Below are 22,431 nucleotides of genomic sequence, written 5' to 3'. Positions count from 1 at the left end.
ATAGTGTGGGTATTTATTTGGCAAAAAAAAAGATCATCCTGAAATACAATATATATATATATATATATATACCGGAGTAAACACATAAATGTGAAACAAGGTGGAAAAAAGAGTACTCAAATACCAGTGGTAGAGTAATATGCTTTATTTAAAGCAGCAGAAAATTCAACAAAACCTGTTACTGTCCGATGAACGGCAATGGGAAACTCAGAGTAACAGGTTTTGTTGAATTTTCTGCTGCATTAAATAAAGTATATATATATATATACACTCTCTCCACTATTTTCTTCTCTTCTCTCTCAATTTCCCTCTCACTCATTCTCATTTTCATTCTACTTGTGTTTTTCCACAGAATAACTTTGATTATGCTCACAACCAGAAGTTACTGTATTCCTATCACAAAGCATTCCAACAAGTCAATCACATCATCAAGCGAGAAGATGGTTCTCTGCCCACATTCTGGCTACAGCTTTTCAGAGAATGGCTCCATGGTATGCTATTTTAAATTTCTGAAATATTTTATGGAAACCTAAATTTTTTCATTGATTTTTATTTTGAATTGGGATGATGAAAAACTGATGCTATTGTCCTTTTGTTTCCTTCTTTCTCCTTACCTTGGTCTCATGTATTAATTTCTTCAGTTTTCATTGTTATTCATCTGAAATACTTTGCTTACTCACCATTTTTTACCCTTTTTAATTTCAGATTTACAAAAGTCTTTTGATAATGATGTGGCTACTAAGTGCATTGGTCCACGGAAATGGTACCAAAATGCTTCTCAGAATGGTATTTTGGCTTTCCGACTTCTGGCCCAGACTGGCAATGTTGATGATCCTTTTGATGTTAACCAGGTAAGAATTGACTAGAGATTCTTTTACAGATTTCAGTCATTGGACTGTGGCCATACTGAAGCATTATATTCAAAGATTTAAATCAATTATATCAGCCTCAATATTTGCTTAAGTCTGTTTTTTCTTCTGTTTCCACTAATAAAGGGATGACTAAAGAACAGCAATATGAACAATACCAGTTTTTAGATTTGTGTAAGCATAAACACATGCATTTCTATATGCTTATATATATATATATACATATATATATATATATATATGCAGACACATGCTCACACACATACATGCAATGACAGGTTTCCACATTATTAGTTTCCACCTACCAGATCATATTCTCATAGTAAATATAATTTTGGTCAATTCCAAAAGTATTGTAAAAGATACCTGCCTAGAGCTTTGAACCTCGCACAACAGTCATGCCTACATAGGTGTGTGTGTGTGATATAGTTATTTACAAACATGGAAGGTGGTTGGCAAAAGACAAAAAACAGCAGACAAAATACTTTTTGTATTGTTCCATTCTGAATTGAAATTTTGCCCGCTTCTGCTTTGCCTCACATTCTTCCAAGATCCCTACAATAAGTACTGGGATTGATGCAGTTAACTTACCTTTGAAGATAGTGCCCCAGCATGGCCATTGAAAAAAAAAATTATACACAGTATATTGCTTTTGTCAACTATGTAATACATAGCTGATATAGACTACATATAGTCTACATGAAGGCGGCGAGCTGGCAGAAACATTAGCACACCGGGCGAAATGCTTAGTGGTATTGCATCTGTCGTTGCGTTCTGAGTTCAAATTCCGCTGAGGTCGACTTTGCCTTTCATCCTTTCGGGGGTCGATAAATTAAGTACCAGTTATGCACTGGGGTCGATGTAATTGACTTAATCCGTTTGTCTGTCCTTGTTAGTCCCCTCTATGTTTAGCCCCTTGTGGGCAATAAAGAAACAGATATAGACTACATACACCGTGGTACATGTTGTATGGCATGTGTATATGGTACCTTAACACAATGGCATACAGCATACAGGCAGATATACACACTGTAAGCATAGACTCTACCGACACCTTTATATCAAACACTGTAAATACATACCTGAACCACTTAACCACACTGTATTATAACCTATACTATTTCTCTCTGTATTTCCAGGTTCACAAAGTACGTCTTGTTAAGGATGGCATCATCAACCCATCTGGATTCTATAACTATTTGTCAGCCTGGCGAGGAACTGATGTGTTAGGATACGACTCGGCTATGGGTGATTTCTACCCACCATTAAAATCCTTTGTCCATGACTATCGAGATAGAAGCTTAGAAGGTAAGCTTGAGCAACACAAGCAGATTTATGTCAGGTGGCAATTCAATAGAATACATTAGTCATTGTGGTTGACCAATTGATGTGACAGTAATTAAGAAGCTGGTATCATTTCCACATCTAGCTGAAGATTATACATGCAATAATGAAACATGGAGTACAGTGTGTCAACCTAAACAAGTTGTACTCGCTCAACTGTTCAGTCTATTTTTGGACCCTGAACTGATATGTAATTTCAATGCTAGAAACTAAGCTGTAACAGCCTACTTTTGTTTATACAACTGACCAGTAGAAGATTTCTATTCTGCAGTCTTCAATATCTTTCTGTCTCAGTTGTTGATTTACTGGCCATTTTATTTTCATTGTGGACGACATGCCCACTATATTCAACAAAATGACGAGTTGGTAAGACAAAAAGATAGTCGGAATGATGAGATTCAAAAAGCCAAGATTGCTCTTAATGTGTTCATATCATAAGGTTTTTCAACAGAAAGCCTGAAATCATTGACATGAATGCTAATAAAAGTGAATTAGTATTTGAACAACATCTACAGATGTTTGGTGGGGTTGGACCACTGATTACGAGATTCCTGTCTTCACTGGCAGCTCGCCTAGCAGAGGTAGCTGGTGAAGTTCATGAGGGCGCTTGGTTGTTCCAGCACATCAGCCTCGCCATCACCCGTGGCAATGCTGCAAGTCTGCTGGCATGCCTCGAAAGTCATTAGAGAAGTTTCCCAGCGCCACAATATTTTCAGCCTAAGGTGGCAAATTTTTTTTCTTTGTCACTCTTATGTATATATTTAAGCGTAAAGAAAATTACTCAGTGCAGTCTACAAATAGTTAACTTTAATGATTGTTTTCGTATATCACTGAGACGCTAGGACAAGGGGTTCTAAATGATTTAATCATATTTTGCAATCGTTTTTTAAGTCAGTATTTTGAGACAGTATTACTTTCTCTTAACACTTTTTTTGTAGAATTCTTCTAAAAGTTCATGTTGACTTTACGGTTTATATATTTCATCCCATTATATACCACTTTACCATATACCATTTCTTACCATTTTCAGTATTCAAATCTCACCAAATACAGTATGCTCAGTTGCCATTTTACCTAACTAATTTATCCAACACCAGTGACATGATTGAAACTGTACGAGTAAGTTCACATTTCTTTTCCTTTAATCCTCAGTTTATAGTTCAACCATATTATCATGCTTGCAAATAACCACTTGTTTTTTTAACTGTTGTATTTATAACGTTAAATTGAAAAAGTTGCGTGTAGGAATGAAAGAGCTTTGACAAACAAAAACAAAACAAATTAGTTAGTTGGATATTTATCCGTTCGACTAATAATAAAGAAAAGGAGTGGAATTGAACCAATGTTTGTGTTAATTAGCATAATGACTCTCCCTAGACACAGCAAAAATTAAATATATTGCTATCAACAAAACTGAAATCGAAAATCCACATCTTCATGTAATTTGAAATTATATATATAAATATATATATATATATATATTCTTATCTTTATTTCTTACAGCACATCCGTTCCATATGTAAGGAGTTTGAAGGAAAAGGTCTCCCTAATTATCCACGTGGGGTCCCTTTTACCTACTGGGAACAGTATTTGCACCTTCGCATGTACCTCTCCTTGTCTATTTTGTGTATCCTTATAATGACATTCCTTGTCATTGCTATCATACTGGTCAACTTATGGATAGCTGTAATTGTGGTAAGTATATTTTATTTTTTCCCTCTTGTTTGAATCTCTTCACACTGTTCACTCTTTTTGCCATGGGAACCACTACATGGTTACTGAATTTGAAAGAAATAGCAGTCAAATCTCTCTCACGTTACATATTATTGTCTTCTTTCTTATCTTCTCCCTACTTCCATATACTGTTATATATCTGGAAGCTCTGGCACAGTTTTTGCCTGTGTATAATCACACGGTTTTTATAATCAGGCTTAACTTTGGATTAATCAACAACAACTATATTTTCATTCTAAAGAATCAACTGTTAAAAATAGCTACCAAGTATCCTCAGGTCACATCCTATCATCTTAAAAATGGATGGATATGTTATATACAAATAAACAAACTGTGATGACTGGCTGGATCATTTTTGTTGATCATAGGCCTGCTCATTCAGAGCTAATTTGGAATTAGACAACAATACAAACTCTCTGTCTGTCTCTCTCTTTCTTTCTCTCTCTCTCTCTCTCTCTCTCTCACACACACACACATTCATGTTATCACACACATTAACCATCTTCTTTAATAATGTCCAGAATCTTTCCAACCTATCACATAAAATGATGTTCACTCAGTATGATATATTTATTTTTCTTTTGTAGATGGCAATACTGCTTTGTTTGGTGTTACAACTCCTTGGTTTTATGGGAATTGCAGGAATCAAGCTAAGTGCAGTGCCTGCAGTTACTTTGGTCATAGCTGTTGGCATTGGCATGGAATTTATTGCACATGTATGCATAGTAAGTATTGCAACAGTAACAACATCTGCATGGCTTATATTACACACACGAGCAAAACACCACCCCCACCCCCATCCAATGGACGGTGCTGATTTGTCAAACACTTAAACCAAATTTTCTGAAAACAATTTGTCCAACCGTCCCACAGGCCTCAACTTTGAGAAACACTGATTTAACCTAAATTTGAGACACCAACAAAGAAGAAATAAAGATAGACTTTTTTTCTATTCCAAAGAAAAACGATTTCCCATGGCTTTATATTCGCATTCTCACCTGGAATCGATTTTTGTAATTTTTTCAAGACTTTTACTCACCCTGATACCATCGGTATCTACATATCAAATTTGAGCGCAATCAGATGGAGGATGCTCGAGATCCTAGAAGACACGCACACAGACAGACAGAACGGATTTTATATAATAGATCTGTCATTGGTTTGTTTAAAGGTGGCTTGATTTATGCCACCTTACAGTTGGAGTATTTATGTTTGCCATCGTCATTAGTTATAGTTTTCGATGTTAGTCACTGCTGACATTAGTGGTGCTAGATGTAGATACTGGTCAAAATTATAGGAATTTGTCATTGGCTTTGGTGATGGTCACTGTAGGAATTGGTAGTAATAGTTGTGGTGATGGTCATAAATCTGCAGGCTTTATATCTGTTGATAGCAATTGTGTTAATGGTATGTCAAAGTGGAGGCTCATAGCTCAGTGTTTAGAGCATCAGGCTCATAATCATGAGGTAGTGAGTTCAATTCCTGGACCAGACCATGTATTGTGTTCTTGAGCAAGAAACTTTATTTCACATTGCTCCAGTTCACTCAGCTGTAGAAATGAGTTGCAACATCACTAGTGCCAAGCTGCATCAGCCTTTGCTGTTCCCTTAGATAACATCAGTGGTGTAGAGAGGTGAGGCTAGTATGCATGAGCGATTGCTGGTCTTCCATTAAAAACAACCTTGCCTGGCCTTGTGCCTCAGGGCAGGGGGTGTTATTGGTGATGTCAAGCAGTGGCACTAACTGTGGTGGCAATGGCCATGACTATGTAGTAATAGGGGGAGGGGAAGAAAGAGGAGGAGCAGTAGCAGCAGAAGAGTTGACATGTTGATTCTAATGAAGAGAAGGTGAACTGGGATGGATGAAGGGGTTGATAATATTTGTAGAGTAGAAGGTGGCAAGCTGGCAAAATCATTAGCATGTCAAACAAGATGCCTAGCAGCACTTTGTCCATCTTTACATTCCTGAGTTCAAATGTCACCAGGATCGACTTTGCCTTTCATCTTTTCAAAGTCATTAAAATAAGTACTAGTTGGACACTGGGCTCGAAGTAATTGACTTACTCCATCCCTCAAAATTATTGGCCTTGTGCCAAAATTTGAAACCAATATTTGCAGAGTAGGAAGGGATTGATGATTATTGTGGAGGAGGATTAAAATAAATATGATCATAGAGGTGATGGTAATTGATGTTATATGATAATGGTTACGATGATGATGTTGATAATGGTTATCATGATGATAATGTTTCATTTCTATTTTGCAGGGTTTCATCACATCTGTGGGCAGTAGAGACCGCCGTATGTTGTTAGCACTGGAACACACTTTCGTCCCTGTTGTCCATGGCGGTATGTCAACGTTGTTAGGGATCATTATGTTAATAGGAGCAGAGTTTGATTTCATTATTAAGTAAGTTTTCTTACCTATAATTGTTCTTGTTGTTTAGCTTTGGGTGAGCTTCTGTGGAAGCATGGTCAGTGATAGTTGCAAGAGAGAGAGAGAGAAAGGGCTGGTAGACAGAACTGTGGTGGTGGTTGTTGTTTAGTCGTAAATGCACAAGTCTATGATTATAGACATTGTAACCATGACCACCCCCACTTATCAGACATTGTATTTCTAGGATACATTAACCAACATGCCATTTTGTATTTAACATGGAAGCATGAATGTATGTGTGTAATATATATGTATGACAATTAGTAGTGGCTTTACTTCACTTATCAATTGCAAACAAATAATAAAGATATAAACATTGAGACTGTGATCTTACTAATTTTATCTTTTAATTCTACTTCATTATAAGATTTAAAAGAAAATGTCTATTTTCTTCTGAATCTATTTATATCTTTTATAGCAAAAATTTAGATTCAGATGAACATGGTACTTAAGTTGAGGCACCAGAATTTAGTATGGTATTATCCATACAATTTCAAAATAAGTTGATTAAAATTAAAATACTCAACAAGGATGTCCAGAGGTAATGCAGTACGCTCGTTTCAAGCAACTCCAACTACTTGAACAATGCAATCATTACATCAATTTAAATGCAGAGTAATCCTCAGCTGCATAAAGACATAGAATTTAATTAAATTAAAACAGATGGACACATTAGTATAATTTTACCTAAAATCTCCAAGAAGGTAAAGAGATAGACAAAGATCAGGAAGATGGAACACTTTAAGGAAGGGATAAATAAATTAATTACTAAAACTATTTTAAACAATATAGCGATTTTGTATAAAGTTAAAACTTAGGGTTATCAAGAAGATTTAGCATTGAGGTGAAAGGACAAATTTACTATAAATTAATTGAATTATAATCTAAGCAGTTTAATTTTAAGTTGTGAAGATAACCATATTGTTTTATATAAGCTAAAGTATGAATTTATAGGGGTACAAAAATTTAGGTTTATCTCAAGGCAATTATAAAGTATTAAAATGATCAGGTAGGGTAGAACACCATATAAAAGGATATAAAATAGCTTAATCACTAAAAACCCTGATGAAGTATATATACAACTTAGTAACATCAATAGAGAAGATTTATAGAAAATGTATAATAATTCAAGTATTTAAAACTAAAAATTGTTTTATTTACGAATGATCATACTGCACAACCTCTTAATATCCTTGTTGCTTAATTTAATTCATATCTTTTATATTTTACTCTTTCAGATATATCTTCAATGTTTTATCAGTGTTGGTACTCTTAGGTTTACTAAATGGTTTATGGTTTTTACCTGTACTTCTCTCTGTGATCGGTCCACCTGGTGAGGTAAGCTTGCAAAGAGCCATGGCTCTGCTTATTTTTTACTCCCCCAATGTGCTTCCTTACTTTCATTCCCCCTCCACTTTTCATTTGTAATGGATCCAAGATAGTCTGGTAAAATTGAATCATGGGACTTGGAGAGGTATGCCCTGTTTTTCACTGAGCAGCCTGCAGTAGAAAAGAATCTAAAATACCTTGTCTAGGAGACTGTACTACAATATAATTACTGTTTTAAAGTTTGAACTCACAATCTTACAGTTACTAATTCAGTCAGTAACTTCCATTTTTATATTTACCACATGTTATCAGTAACTTGAATTTGTTTTGATTTATCATAATAGATCTTTTTACTTTTTATTTATTTATCTATTTTCAAAATGACTGGACCACTAGCCATGGGGTTAATCTCCGCCAACAACTAATTAGAGCTACTGTGTGTAGCAGTGACTCCAAGCAAGACTGGAAATTCATCTCTCATCCTCTCATCAGCCCTATTGTAGCTTACCTATCAGGCACCATACTAACCACCATGTTCAATCCTTCTTCCTCAAAGCATTAAGGCTCTGGAATTCTTTGCAGATGTGTTGATATACAAATAGTTAAACTAGATGCCTGTATCAATCTCATCTCACCAGCCATGAAAGGATTGTGATGACCAAGGGCACTACTCCCCCACCCCCACCCACCACACACACACACACACACACTTCTTTTGAGTGGTTAACATCAGGAAAATCATCGAGGTTTAATAGACACTAACCCACTTATATGCAAGCATGAAAAAAAAAAATGAATCTAAAACAAGAAAGATAACTATACTAGTATTAATTGTGTTGACTTTGATGTTGTTTTTTTCTGCTTTACTTAAAGATTGTACCCAAAGATAATGGTGACATGATTGAGCCTCCTACTCCAGAACCTTCACCAAGGCCAAGAGAAAGACCTATCAAATCAGTGAGCCGGCATATATATCCTCGAATGCCTTCAGATATTTCACTGAGCACTATAACAGAAGAACCTACACAGTACTCCTCACATGAAATCATTGTACAGCCAGAAGTGGTTGTTGAAACTACCACCATTCCTATCACCACATCGTCAACACAGACCAAAAAAGACTTTTGTGATAATGTAAGTCCCCCTTCCTCTACACATATCTTTACATATTGTTATATGATTCCTTGATTTTCTCCTGAACAATGATTATAAAACTAGAGGTAATAGTAACCCCTCTGTATCAAAATGCATGTTACTGTGCCAATGTAAGTGCTCACACTTTTACCAGTGTTTTGTGCCATGGAAGGTAGAGTAGTAGAATACCAGTCAAAATGCCTTGTGGTAATTATTTACTTCCGTTATGTTCTTTTGGGGGTTTTTTTTAGTACAAATCCTGTCAAAGTTGACTCTGCTTTTCATTTTCTGAGATCAATAAAATAAGCACTGGTTCAATTTAGTACTTATTACTTGGTTCAATTTAGTCAATATTTCCTTCCATAACGACCCGAGGGCTTATGCATATCTTAGAAAATAAAAATATTATATCAAGAAGCTAGAGGAATGGCAAAAATCACTAAAGCATCAAACAAAATACCTTGTGATGCTTAGTTTCATCTCTTTACATTCCGAATCCAAAATAAACTCAAAAAATAAACACCAGTGAAACACTAGGAACCATTTCCAAAGTTTATGGCTTTGTGTTTGGGTGGTGGATTGGCAGAATTCTGAGGTCAGCTTTGCTTTTCATCCCTCTGGGTTGATAATAAAGTACTAGTCAAGCACGAGAGTTGATCTAATCATTTATTTCCCCTCTCCAAATTTCAAGCTTTGCACCTTTAGTAAAATAAATTATTATTGTTATTATTATTATTATTAATTCTACTTTCAGAATTTCTCTTATGAAACACCCCAAGTCCCCACCAAACATATAACCAGAGTAAAAGCCACAGCTACAGTCAAAGTTGAAGTGCACACACCTTTACCAGGTAAGGAGAGATTTTGTAGAAGATTTTTTTTCACCAGTTCTTATTGTAAGAATGTCTTAATATATTAAGGCTTCACCATTTCTACATTATATTGAGTATATAAGAGCTATTTCACCAATATGATCTAATTCTTTCAATTATTCATTCCAGGTGCTGTGGAGCAAGAACACAGTTATAAAAGCAAAAGACGGAAGCTTAAAGAACAAGATAGTTCAGATTCGGACGGCAGTAAATAGCAAAATAAATAGAATTATTTAACATAAGTAAGTTGAATAAGTCTTTTATGAAACAATACAACTGAAAACGTAATCAATCAACATGATAATCTAGATTATTACCCATCTTTAGAATATTTAATTATCCATTCTTTTGCACCACCTTTTCCATACAGGTATGAGTTGGACAAAGACTCAATACACTGTAACAAAATTTTAATTTTTTGTTTTAGGCTTTGATCAGTAAGTGTTGTTTCTTATTTGCTTCTATCTAGAAATCAAAAGGAATGACTACTGTTCTGTTAATATGTTAGGAAAAAGTAAATATTGTAAATTACTCATCTCTAACAACAAAGGAATTAACAGTATGAATTTGTGTGTGTGTGTGTATCGCATGTATATATATTTATGTGTGTGTGTGTATGTATATATATATATATATTTATATATATATATAAAACTTTTAGAAGACAAATGTATCCCGTCCAGTCATGTCTCATAAATCACTGGAAGCATGATTTCGTTTATTGGGATGTAAATTACTGATAACCAAAGTTTTTTATCTTATACTAAAAATTTTATTACTCCTTAACTCATAAACAAGCCCAAATCACAATTGTACTCTACATGTAGTACCATCTCCACTAAAATTTATTATTCTATATATATATATATATGTATATATAATCATTTACACGTTTTATTAGCTCTTTGTGCAGACCCAACGCTATAAATAAGGTAGATGATGAAAATCGAAGATCAAAACGATCGTTACATAATGTACATGTATTCCAAGCTTACTCTCTGCGTCCTATCAAAAATGTGAAGTGTTGGTGGCTGTATATGATGAGCAGTTAGAGTTGCGTCCCTTCACTGTGATTCATTTCCCTTCAATTGTGAAACCTACATTATTCTGCTTTGTTTTATATTTTCTGTGAAGAGATTAATAGGAGCCAAGTTTGAATCCCCATTAAAAGTTTTGGACAGTATCATCATCATCATCATCATCGTTTAACATCTGTTTTCCATGTTGGCAAAAGTTGGATGGTATGACGTAACTAGGCAACCAGGAGCTGTCCAGACTCCAATTGTCTGTTGTGGCGAGGTTTCTATGGCTGGATGCTCTTCCTAACGCCAACCACTTAACAGTGTGATGGGTGCTTTTTATGGCCCACCGGCATGGATGCTTTGTATGTGGCATCAGCACTTGAAAGGACAAGTCTGTATGTATGGAAGACAACAATTTTACTTAGCTGGACACGTCTTTTCAAGTACAGCAAATCGCCACACTTTCCAGACCCTAGTCAATTCCTCAGTGAGGTCCAGCATCTGAAGATTCTTTCTCACCACTTCATCCCACGTCTTCCTGGGTCTACAGCTTTAGTGGCAGCTGAAATAAATATAAAACAAACAGGAAAATAATTTTTTCAATGACTTTAAATTCTTGTTACTAATTAATTTATTCAATGATATTTATTTATTTTTGTTATCTTTTCAGAAATATTCATGCAAAATATCATCCTTACCAACCAGATTATTGAACTTCAATTTCTAACTACTGCCATCAACCCTCTCATCCCTGTTATTTAACTTTATCAACCATCACAGAGATTTAACTTCTGCTTAGAGCTGTTTACCAGTCATGTGATAATGACCAAGACCTTCTTGGGCAAAATGGTCAGCATACGGTGGAAGGCACTTATCCTTTGTGCAAGATAGGTTGGAATGTGCATTGAGAAAGGCCAACACATTCAATCTTCAGATGAAGAACTGGGATTGGAGTATTCGTCAACAGTAAAATAAATTCTGGTGGAAGTGTAGTGTTCGATAATTGAACAGCCACTGATAGTGGAGTGTTCAGCAAGAGTACAGCCACTGGTGGTGGGTTATTCGACAACAATGCAGGTAGCAGAGGAGTATTCCCATTGAACAGACAATAGTGGTGTGTTCTCCTATCATATAAACTCTACAATTGGAGTGTTTCAATAAAAGCGTACAGACACCATTTGTGAGTGGACTACTACCCACAGTACAGAGAATGAAAATATATGACAACAATGCAGACATTGCTGGAGGGTTATTATAAGACTAAACTACAGACATTGATGGTGTTAAGGGCATCTGTACAACAAGTAATGCACTGTAAATTCATAGTTTGTATCTTCCTTAACAACAACCACAACAAAACTGGTGCAGTATATCATTGTCATTATCAATATCATTCTCATCATCATAATCATCAAAATCATCATCATCATATTCTTACCTCTATGAAATGTCACACAAAAGAACTTACTATTACAAATGAAACAATTCAAGCAACCAATACATGTTGTGGCCTTAAGGTGGAAAGGAACTTCCTTCCAAAACCAAACATTATGACAACAATTTAAAACTGTGCACCACACAGCATCACATTGCACTTTATTGTTATGGGCCACTGGAATTATTCAGTGCATTAAAATGCAATCGCTATACTTCTACATTATGCTTTAAAGACATCACTATACTATGCAGTGATACAGACATACAACACAACTATAAAATAATGTTACAGTTCATCTCACCACACCATACTACACTATGTGACACTCACCAACCTACATTCATTACAAATTATACTACCAGTATCTGAAGCTGTCAAACCTCAATATTTCAACTTCGATTTCATTAATCTACAACAATAAAAACAACCGCAACATCATGTTCCAGAAAGTACAATTGTTCTGCATATAAGGAAAATATCAGATATAGCAGTGCAATATTCGTTGTTGGGATTCATCTACTAATTTTACCATTATTTATCATCATTCTGGAGAAGATGTAGTAGCAACTGCAAGGCTTTATTTTCATGAGAATTCAACTCTCAAACAATTTCAGGCATTGCAATGCATATGTAAACAACTTCCTTGCTTTTATTTGCCTGTTTAAAGAATTTGTATTTATCAATTCCTTCTGAATTTTTTTTTTTTTTTTCACACCTCCCTAAGACTGAAGAATAAAAGCAATATTTATTTAAAAATTTATTTTCAACAAACCTTAAAATGGGATGGAGGGAAAGAATTATAGTTGTTCTTTTGTTAATGGGTGGAATAATTTAGATTCTTACTGCAACACTAGACAGATTGCATATGTGTGGTGCTCAAAAGACTTCCTGCTTTCACCTGTCTCACTGCAGTGCAGTTAGCTACAAGACAACAACATTGCTGCAATTAGCAACTGTTTGCTGCTCTTCTATGTATATATTTATTTATTTGCATCTTGATTTTCTTTGTTTCTTTCGTATGAAATACTGGCTCAACAGTTTGTCTGTTGAAGGGCAAAAGTCAGAAACTGGGGTAGAGGTAGCTGTAAACCCTGACATTAAGAACGGGGCAACTCAGCTGGTCAGTGAATAATAATGAACAAAATGTTCTTTTTAACTAAATATTTGACACTGTCTCTGTGTCACATTTTCTTCATTATTTCATGTTACCAAATGGTTGTTTCTGTTGTGTCTTGTTGGCCATGTTGAGGACGATCATGGGGGCTAGCTGAAAGCTGCTTTCTTGCAGATGTTTGATTATCCAGGATGCCAAATAAAATAATGGGTCCAGCTTTGTTCAGATCACTTACATGCACATCTCTTGCCCCTCAGATTAGGAGTGGCATCGATGGTGAAAATGTTATTGTTTAGCACCAGGTCAGCTCCAATTGAGCATGCCTACAAGTAAACATGTTCTAGCTGTGACTATTTGGCTTTTTACCTTTTTGTGGTGGTGGAATGATTGAGTATAGTGTTTCTAGGGCTACATTATCCAATGCATCCATTCTTTTTTAAGCCACAGGGATGTAATTTAAGAGAAACATCTGACTGGAATTTATTGCGGGTTTAGTAATTAGAGTCACTTTCCCTCTCTTGTTGGCTTGCTTTGTTGTGGGGGTATTGGCCTAATTATATCAGAACATTAATTCAATACAGTAGAATAGATGCAATTCTTTAAGAATTTGTTTTAAATTTTTCAAGTCCCTTAAGGTGGAGGTATTTACAAAGTATTTGTTATACAAAAAAAATGCACCCTATCCATGCTTCTTTATTATTTCATATTTTAAACTTTTTTTTTCTGCTGTTGCAGTTGCCCTGAGGTTTAATGACAGACTAAGATAAACACATATGCAGGCATTTTTTTTTTCTGGGGATTGCATTTGTGTATGCATGTACATAGTGCACATGCACACACACTCACAGCATAATTATGCACATACACTCTTACAACACACACCTTATATATATATATAAAACAAAGTTAAAGTCTGGCCATAGAGTGATCAGTGGTTTTGTATCCACGAAAGCTACAGCCTATAGCTTTCGTCGATATGAAACCATTGGTCACGCTATGACCTGACTTAAACTTTGTTTAATACTTACTGCTCTATTCTTTAGAGTGTTTCTTTTTCTGATATATGTTATATTGACAAATATATATATATATATGTATGTATATATATATATATATATATATATATATATATATATATATATATATATATATATATATATATATATGTATGTATATATATATACATGTATGTATATATATATATATATACACGTATGTGTGTGTGTGTATATATATATATATACACACACACACACATACAAACTTATATACTTACACACAATATGTGTATCTGTATAGCTATATATATAAATATTTGTGTGTGTCTGTATGTGGATGTATTATATATTTATAAATATGTACATACATATATGTATATATAAACACACAACACACACACACACACACGTACATATCAAAAACTGATATACAATATTGTCATAGATACACACACAAATACAAATGCAGTCATTCATATATCAATAAACACACATTTATATATGCAAGTGTGTATATAAATTTAAAGATTATTTTTTTATGAATTAAATAGAAAACCATTTTTTTCTGTTTTCTACGGGTATATCATTACATCATCATTTTTGTTAATATTTTATTGATAACCATCATTAATACATACACACATGTGTACTTTATATATGTGTGTGTGTGTGAATATATATATATATATACACACACATATATATACATTTACACGTGTGTGTTACATATATATGTAGCTTACATGTGTATGTTTGTGTGTGTGTATATATATATATATACATATATGCATATGTGTGTGTATATACTGGTATAATAGTTACCATATTTGGAAGGATTAATCATCGCAGGATTTGTCCTGTTAGGAAGCAAGCTGTCTGCAATGGTTGTGTTCCCTGTATAGTGACCATAGTTGTCGAATGTATTGAACAATCTATTTATTTATCTGTAAATATTATAAATATATAAATGATATATTAAAAAAACGAAAATATAAAACATCAAAATTTGTGGAAAATAATGAAAGAAAATGTGAAAATGAAATAAAGATTGTTAAAGAAATAAACTGTTTTTGTTGTTTTTTAAAAATTTGATTTTAAATCTGCTGTTCTTTGTTATTTAAGTTGGGAAGGTATGTTCCAGTACAGTACCTCACGATATGCTGCTGTCCTTTATTGTTGCTTTTTTATATTTGGCATCCTGAATTCTGATCTCACTATTTGCTCAATACATTTTTTTCTGGTTTTACCACTTGCATCATTTTTCAACCAAATATCCTTCAAATGTTTTTTACATATCCTCCGAAATATATTTTACCCCATCTTTCTATGTACCCTTCCTTGCTTACATACATGCCATGTGTAAAACTACATCTAGTTGCTTCAAAGTACTGAAACAACATATTCATATAATGTATTTTCCATTACCCTTAAACATTGCACCCCAGAACCAGACACTTACTATACTTACCAATTTCTCTCTACAGATAGATATATGCTCTAATCTTCAAAAACACATTGCAATGTATCCCATTCTGAAGAAAGGGAATTTCTTTGGCTCTGCCAAGCATCATCCTATTGCATCATCCTATTGCACTTAATATTTCTAAGGTGGTGAACTGGCAGAATTGTTAGTATGCTGGGTGAAATGCTTAGCGATATTTCGTCTGCGATTATGTTCTGAGTTCAAATTCTGCTGAGGTTGACTTTGCCTTTTATCCTTTCAAGGTTGATTAAATCGACTTAATCCTAGGTTGATTAAATCGACTTAATCCCTTTGTTTGTCCACTCTGTTTAGACAACTGTGAGCAATAAAGAAATTAATATTTCTAAGGTGATAAGGTGACAAGCTGGTAGAATTGTTTGCCTACCAGCCAAATGCTTTAGAATAAGTGCCAGTTGAGTACTCTGTGGGGGCGATGTAATCAACTTATCCCCTCCCCCACAAATTCCTGGCTTTCTGCCAAAATTTAAAACCAATATTTCTAAAGTGCTAGTGACAGCCGTTAACTGCAATGTTGTTCAACAACTGGAATCTTTCTCATCAGTGACCACAAGTACAGGTTCCATAAAGCTAAATCCATCGGTGACCTACTATCATTTGTCACCCACCAGTGAGCTCTCACCTTGGAAAATTTAGTGAAAGCAATGATTTTTGCCTTTGATATCAGCAAAGACTTTCAACCATATCTCATATATTTAAAATATCTACCTATGTGCTTCATTGTGTCTCATCTCATGGATCAGTAGCTTCTTAACAGATTGTATTTCCCAACATGCACTGCTGCTGGAGTGCTTTCTATTCCTTACTCAATCAAATCTGTCTGACATCCTCTGGTGTTCAGTTTTATCCCCCACTTTCTTCTCTACATCAATGACCTACTTACTGTTACTTCCTATGATACTTCTATGCAGATAATGCCATCCTTCCTTCTCCCTCAACCTTCCCCATCCATGCAACATTTATATACAATCTAGACATCACAATATTCCTTGAACAGTGATCTCAAAGCATCCTCCAATAGAGGTGTATGAATTTTGCTTCTTTTAACAACAATCATCATCATCATCGTTTAACATCTGCTTTCCATGCTAGCATGGGTTGGACATTTGACTGAGGTCTGGCGAACCAGATGGCTGCACCAGACTCCAATCTGATCTGGCAGAGTTTCTACGGCTGGATGCCCTTCCTAACGCCAACCACTCCGAGAGTGTAGTGGGTGCTTTTACGTGCCACCGGTATGAGGGCCAGTCAGGCAGTACTGGCAGCGGCCACATACAAATGGTGCTTTTTATGTGCCACCTGCACAGGAGCCAGTCCAGCGGTACTGGCAACGACCTCGTTCAAATGTTTTTCAAGTGCCAGTAAGGCAACGTAGGTAATGATCACGCTTGAACAGTGCTTTTTTACGAGCCATCGGCACGGAGGCCAGCTTGTTGCTCTGGTAACGATCACGTTCGTATGGTACTCTTCGCGCTCCACTACCACGAATGCCAGTCATCGATTTTGATTTCACTTGCTTCAACAGGTCTTCACAAGCAGAGTTTAGTATCCAATGAGGGAAAGGTACGCATAAAGTGGGCTGGTTACACCTCTGACATAGGTCACATGGTTATGGTCTCACTTGAGCTTGCCGAGTCTTCTCAAGCACAGCATATTTCCAAAGGTCCTGGTCACTAGTCATTGCCTCGGTGAAGCCCAATGTTCAAAGGTCATGCTTCACCACCTCATCCCAGGTCCTCTTGGGTTTACCTCTTCCACAGGTTCCCTCATCCGCTAGGCTGTGGCACTTTTTCGCACAGCTATCCACATCCATTCTCGCCACATGGCCGGAAACACAAACACTATTCATATCATGAGAACATTATTGTACCACACACTCTTTAAACATATGCAGCATGCAACTAAAGCTTTCATGATCCCTTCAAATTTTAGGTCTTACTATCTCTTAAGGGTTTCTTCTGATGAAAGCAGATCTTTAACAGAACTAGGACTACATTGCAGTGACAAGCCCTTTTCTTCAGAGCTAAGAGATTCTTCAGCCCCCCGCCCCCAGTGAGTCCAACATTGAACTATTTTTTGTTCCCATATCTGGAACAGTATTACTGCTGCACCCACAAACATCCTAGACTGTATCTAGAAAACAGTCATCTAGCTGATGGCCAATAGACACAAGCCCAGAGGTGTACTGTCTGCTTCCTCTCTAACTTTGACCTCTGCTTCTGAGAGCTGACTGGTCTCATGGCACATTTACTAGAGCATTCCTAACCCACTCATCTCTTTCCTCATCACCCTTCTTATTTCTTTATTGCCCACAAGGGGCTAAACATAGAGGGGACAAGGGGATTAAGTCGATTACATCGACCCCAGTGTGTAACTGGTACTTAATTTATTGACCCCAAAAGGATGAAAGGTAAAGTCGACCTCGGTGGAATTTGAACTCAGAACATAATGACAGACGAAATACTGCTAAGCATTTCGCCCGGTGTGCTAACGTTTCTGCCAGCTCACCGCCTTCATCACTCTTATGTCCATCTCCCCAGGGCCTGCTCTAACTACATCCAATCCTTCATTGTCACTACCTACTGGAACTCCCTCCTTGCTCATATCTTTGCTGTAGATGTTGAATAGCAATGGCTCAAGAAGAACATTAATGGCATGAATCCCACCAGCTCCAGAATGCTTGTAAACAGTCTCTTTCTTTAGACCCAACAAATAAAAAAATAATTCACTTGTCCATACCAGTTCAGTTTTCCCTCTTATACATTACAGCTGTTTTATAATGCACCTTTCTTTTTCTTCTCAGCACACTTGTCCTCCATCATTCATACATAATGACATTACTGATATTACACATCCAATGGGATATACTCAACTCACTAGACATTTTTCTTTTTTTCATTTTGTGGCCGCAGACCATTTACCTATCAATTGATTTGATTGTCCAACATCCACTTGCATAAATGGAGATGAGCTGCTAGATGTCTTGCAAACAACTTGCACATACAAGTGCTACTAGTCAAGAACTCCACATACCGGAAGCCAGCAAGTGTATAGGGTCATCAGGTGAGAATGCACGCCGTTTTGGGGCCTACCTCTCAATGACATCAATTCGCATGCCCACCCCACCCCCTCACTGATACGAGGCCCTGCTTGCTAGATCAACTGGTTATTAAATAAAGCTCACTATTTCTCTAGCCATTGCTCATCGTCTCTTTTTAACCAAATCCAGTGGCTAGCCTTCTCCACCGTAGTTTGGATATCGGTCATAGTGGTATTGATTTTACGATGAGTTAGGCCTAACGATAACAACAGTCGTCTCACACTGTGTCCAACAAACCCTCCACATCCAACTTCGATTGGAAAATGCTCTGCTTTCCAGCCTGCTTCTTCACATTCCCCAAGGAATTATTATTAGGAGCCAACTCTCCCTCAAGTAACATCCTATGTCTTAAATTCAGTTCTTGACACAGTACATCTGAACAAACGAATATCTTTGATCAAAACTGAATTGGGACTACACATTAACAATAGTTTTAAAGATTTTTCAGTATGTGAAAATTTATATTTTTTTCACAAGCTTGTCATGTCAGAATTTGCAAACTTTGAAGTTCTCATCTCATCTTCACCCATATATTCCTGGGAGGGTCATGGGTGGAGAGTCCTCAAGCATACCTTCTGCAACATTTAAATCTCATTTGTGTCTAAATATTTTTGTTCTTTGAAACCACAACAAAACCCTGACAAACATTCGGGCTGCATCTGTTTTGTCATTGAACAAGTCTCAGTTTCAAAGCAACAAAAATATTGAGATTGGAATGAGATTTAAATGTTGCCGTGAAACTAACGATTTTTTTTTTTTGTGTGTGTATGTTCTTGAATGGCTTACAAACATTTACGAGGCAATTGTTTCTGTTAATACCATTATGCAGAAGACAGAATCGAAAAAATTTTGTGCCCAAATTTGTGTTTTCATCTTCGTTTATAGCACAGATAATTTTTCCTCTGAAATGCTGCCTTTGCCCTCCAGGATGCCTGAAGTTATAGTTGAAGACACTTGTCCAAAGCGCTATGCAATGGGACTGAACCCAGAACTGTGTGGTTGGGAAGAATATCCATTTTCTTGAGGGAAAAAATTGTATCATGCGAATTTTCTTGGTCCTCTCCTCACCCTCGTTTGTCAGCGCACATTTTTTTTGTTTCATATTTATTTGCTACATGTTGTTTTACACCTATTACACTATTTTTTTTTTGTGACCAGGTGTTAACATTGAGTTTTTGGATCCTGCGAGTTTGATCATGTGAATTTTCCAAGTTGTCTCTCCCCTCCCATTCACCAACATGCATTTTCTTTTCATACTCATTTACTACTTGTTGTTTTACACCTATTACACAATTTTTTTTTTTACCCAGGTCAGAAACTGGAGGTTAACCCCCAACTACACTCTAACTGGAAAATATAGAATACCTCATAAGAAATATAAATGTCTAAAATTCAGTGGCAGTGTTAATGAAGATGTAACACATTAATTGGATGTGTTAAACTGATCTTTATTAATATACATCGAATTATACATAGATATAAACAAGGTCAACACAGATATAAGAATTAGAACTTGCGATCCACCCATGGACCTTTTCCTTTGGAAATTTTTGCTTGCTGTACTAAGAAGTTTCCCCACCCCAGGTTTAGAGGTATTCAGGACTACATTGTGTCCGTCTTTCTCTGGTAGGGTACAATTAAAGAGAGATTTGGTTGTTATTACTGGTACATCAGATGACCATGTAGACTTTCCTCAATATAACAAGTTAGTAGTAGTAGTAGTAGTAGTAGTAGTAGTAGTAGTAGTAGTGGTGGTTCTTCTTCTTCTTCTTCTTATTCTTCTTCTTTCTTCTCTTCTTCTTCTTCTTCTCTTCTTCTTCTTCTTCTTCTTCTTCTTCTTCTTCTCTTCTTCTTCTTTTCTTTCCTTTCTCTTCCTTTCTTTCTGCTCTCTTCCCCTTTCATTCGCCCTTGGTCTCTTGTAATCAAGTATGCCTATTTTACATAGCATTTCAGTGATCAGCTAAGCCTTTGTTCCTATATAATGCATCTTGTTCTACAGAACATATGTCCTTACTTTATTAGGCAAGTATATGGTGTGATTTAAGAGAGCTTTAATCTCTATCTCTAGCTAGTTCAGTAATCATACAAAGGTACCTTTGTTTGTTTGAGAAATAGAAGTTTTTAATGTAAGCTGTTGGCTATTCAAGAAATTTGTGTTACATGTTGCTAGCACAGGAAATAACAATGGTAATCCATTAAATATTCTGAAATCCAGACATAATATAAGAATGTGAATATACAAAGGAGAAAAAAGAAAAAGAGAAAGGAAACATGAATGCTCAAATTTTGCTTACCACAAAAATCTCTAGAAAATCGTTGTAATATTGTAAACAATAACGACATTTAGATAATGGTAGTTATGTAATGGACAAGAGAAAAGGTGAAAGTTTAAGGAGGTAGAAGTTTTAATGAATGACGGATTTAACACATCATGAACAGAAAGGTAAGGTGTAACATTGACATGAGTTTTGCAAACAATTGATGTCACCAAACCTTGTGTAGGAGGAATGTTTGAATGACCTGTTTTTTTTACCTTTTTATTTCTTCTTTATAAAGCAATATGAAATAACATTATGCTACAGAAACAAAATTTCTTGTCGAGCAAGAAAGAAAAAAATTTGTACTGATCTAATTTTATACACATAGGTGTGTCTCCATGTTTAAGAAGCTGGCTTCCTAACTATATGGTCTCAGGTATAGTCCCACTTCATGGCTCTTTGGGTAAGTAGTCCCAGGGTGAATAAAGCCTTGTGAGTGGATTTAATCGACAGTAACTGATAGAAGAACAATGTGTGTGTGTGTGTGTTCATGTATGTATACATCATCATCATTTAATGTCCGTTTTCCATGCTAGCATGGGTTAGACGATTTGACCAGGTTCTACATATATATTATATATAAAATATGGGAAGAGGCAGGCTGCTCTTGCAGAGTGTACAATGACTGTCCAGTGTGAGGCCAATGCAAGGCCAAGGGTGTCATCTATGAAGCTGTGGTGACATCCAAGCATGGCAACCACAGTAATAGCAGCAACAGATCATTCAGCAACATCAACGGCATCGGAGGCCGTGACAGCAGTGGAAACACCAGCACTGACACAAACAGCCCCAGTGCAAGCATTACAGCCAGAGAAGATGACCATGCCAACACCATTACATTAGTGAATCTACCAACCCCACACCAAACATTACCATCGACAGTACCCCCATCACTGATGGCACCCACATCACTGGCAGCAATAGTGCCAATCCTATAGCCATGTACAACTACAACGATAACAACCACAGTGACTGCAGCCACAGCCATATTGCTGGACTCACACATCATAATGATCGCAGCACAGATGATAGCCCCAACAACACAAGTGGCAATAGCAACATTCCCAGGCCTGGAGTCAATCAGAGATGCACCAATAACATGAACACAGCCAACACCCATGACTAGAAATACATTGGATCATCCAGTACAGCATTCAAGTGATGCTTGTACAGTCACAGGTCCTCTTTCATGGTCCCAGAAAGATGATTCATCACATCTGTGG

The 22,431-nt window shown here is 36.1% G+C and overlaps 1 protein-coding gene across 2 annotated transcripts in view; it reads left to right on the top strand.

Annotated features, from left to right (window-relative positions):
• The window catches only part of LOC115214132 (protein patched homolog 1), a 121,101-nt gene extending 108,544 nt beyond the window's left edge, over nt 1-12,557 (top strand). For both annotated transcript variants that reach the window (XM_036504765.1, XM_029783193.2), the window contains exons 20-31: nt 353-491; nt 706-851; nt 2,009-2,177; nt 3,244-3,332; nt 3,717-3,908; nt 4,535-4,672; nt 6,213-6,355; nt 7,621-7,720; nt 8,585-8,845; nt 9,600-9,696; nt 9,847-9,959; nt 11,410-12,557. In XM_036504765.1, the coding sequence (XP_036360658.1) occupies nt 353-491; nt 706-851; nt 2,009-2,177; nt 3,244-3,332; nt 3,717-3,908; nt 4,535-4,672; nt 6,213-6,355; nt 7,621-7,720; nt 8,585-8,845; nt 9,600-9,696; nt 9,847-9,932 (1,560 nt within the window). In that variant the 3' untranslated portion in view covers nt 9,933-9,959; nt 11,410-12,557. The remainder of the gene's footprint in view (nt 1-352; nt 492-705; nt 852-2,008; nt 2,178-3,243; nt 3,333-3,716; nt 3,909-4,534; nt 4,673-6,212; nt 6,356-7,620; nt 7,721-8,584; nt 8,846-9,599; nt 9,697-9,846; nt 9,960-11,409) is intronic.
• The last annotated feature ends 9,874 nt before the right edge of the window (nt 12,558-22,431 follow it).

This window comes from Octopus sinensis, linkage group LG7, assembly GCF_006345805.1.
Source record: "Octopus sinensis linkage group LG7, ASM634580v1, whole genome shotgun sequence".
Lineage (NCBI taxonomy): Eukaryota > Metazoa > Mollusca > Cephalopoda > Octopoda > Octopodidae > Octopus > Octopus sinensis.
This window is presented reverse-complemented; position numbering and strand designations above follow the sequence as displayed.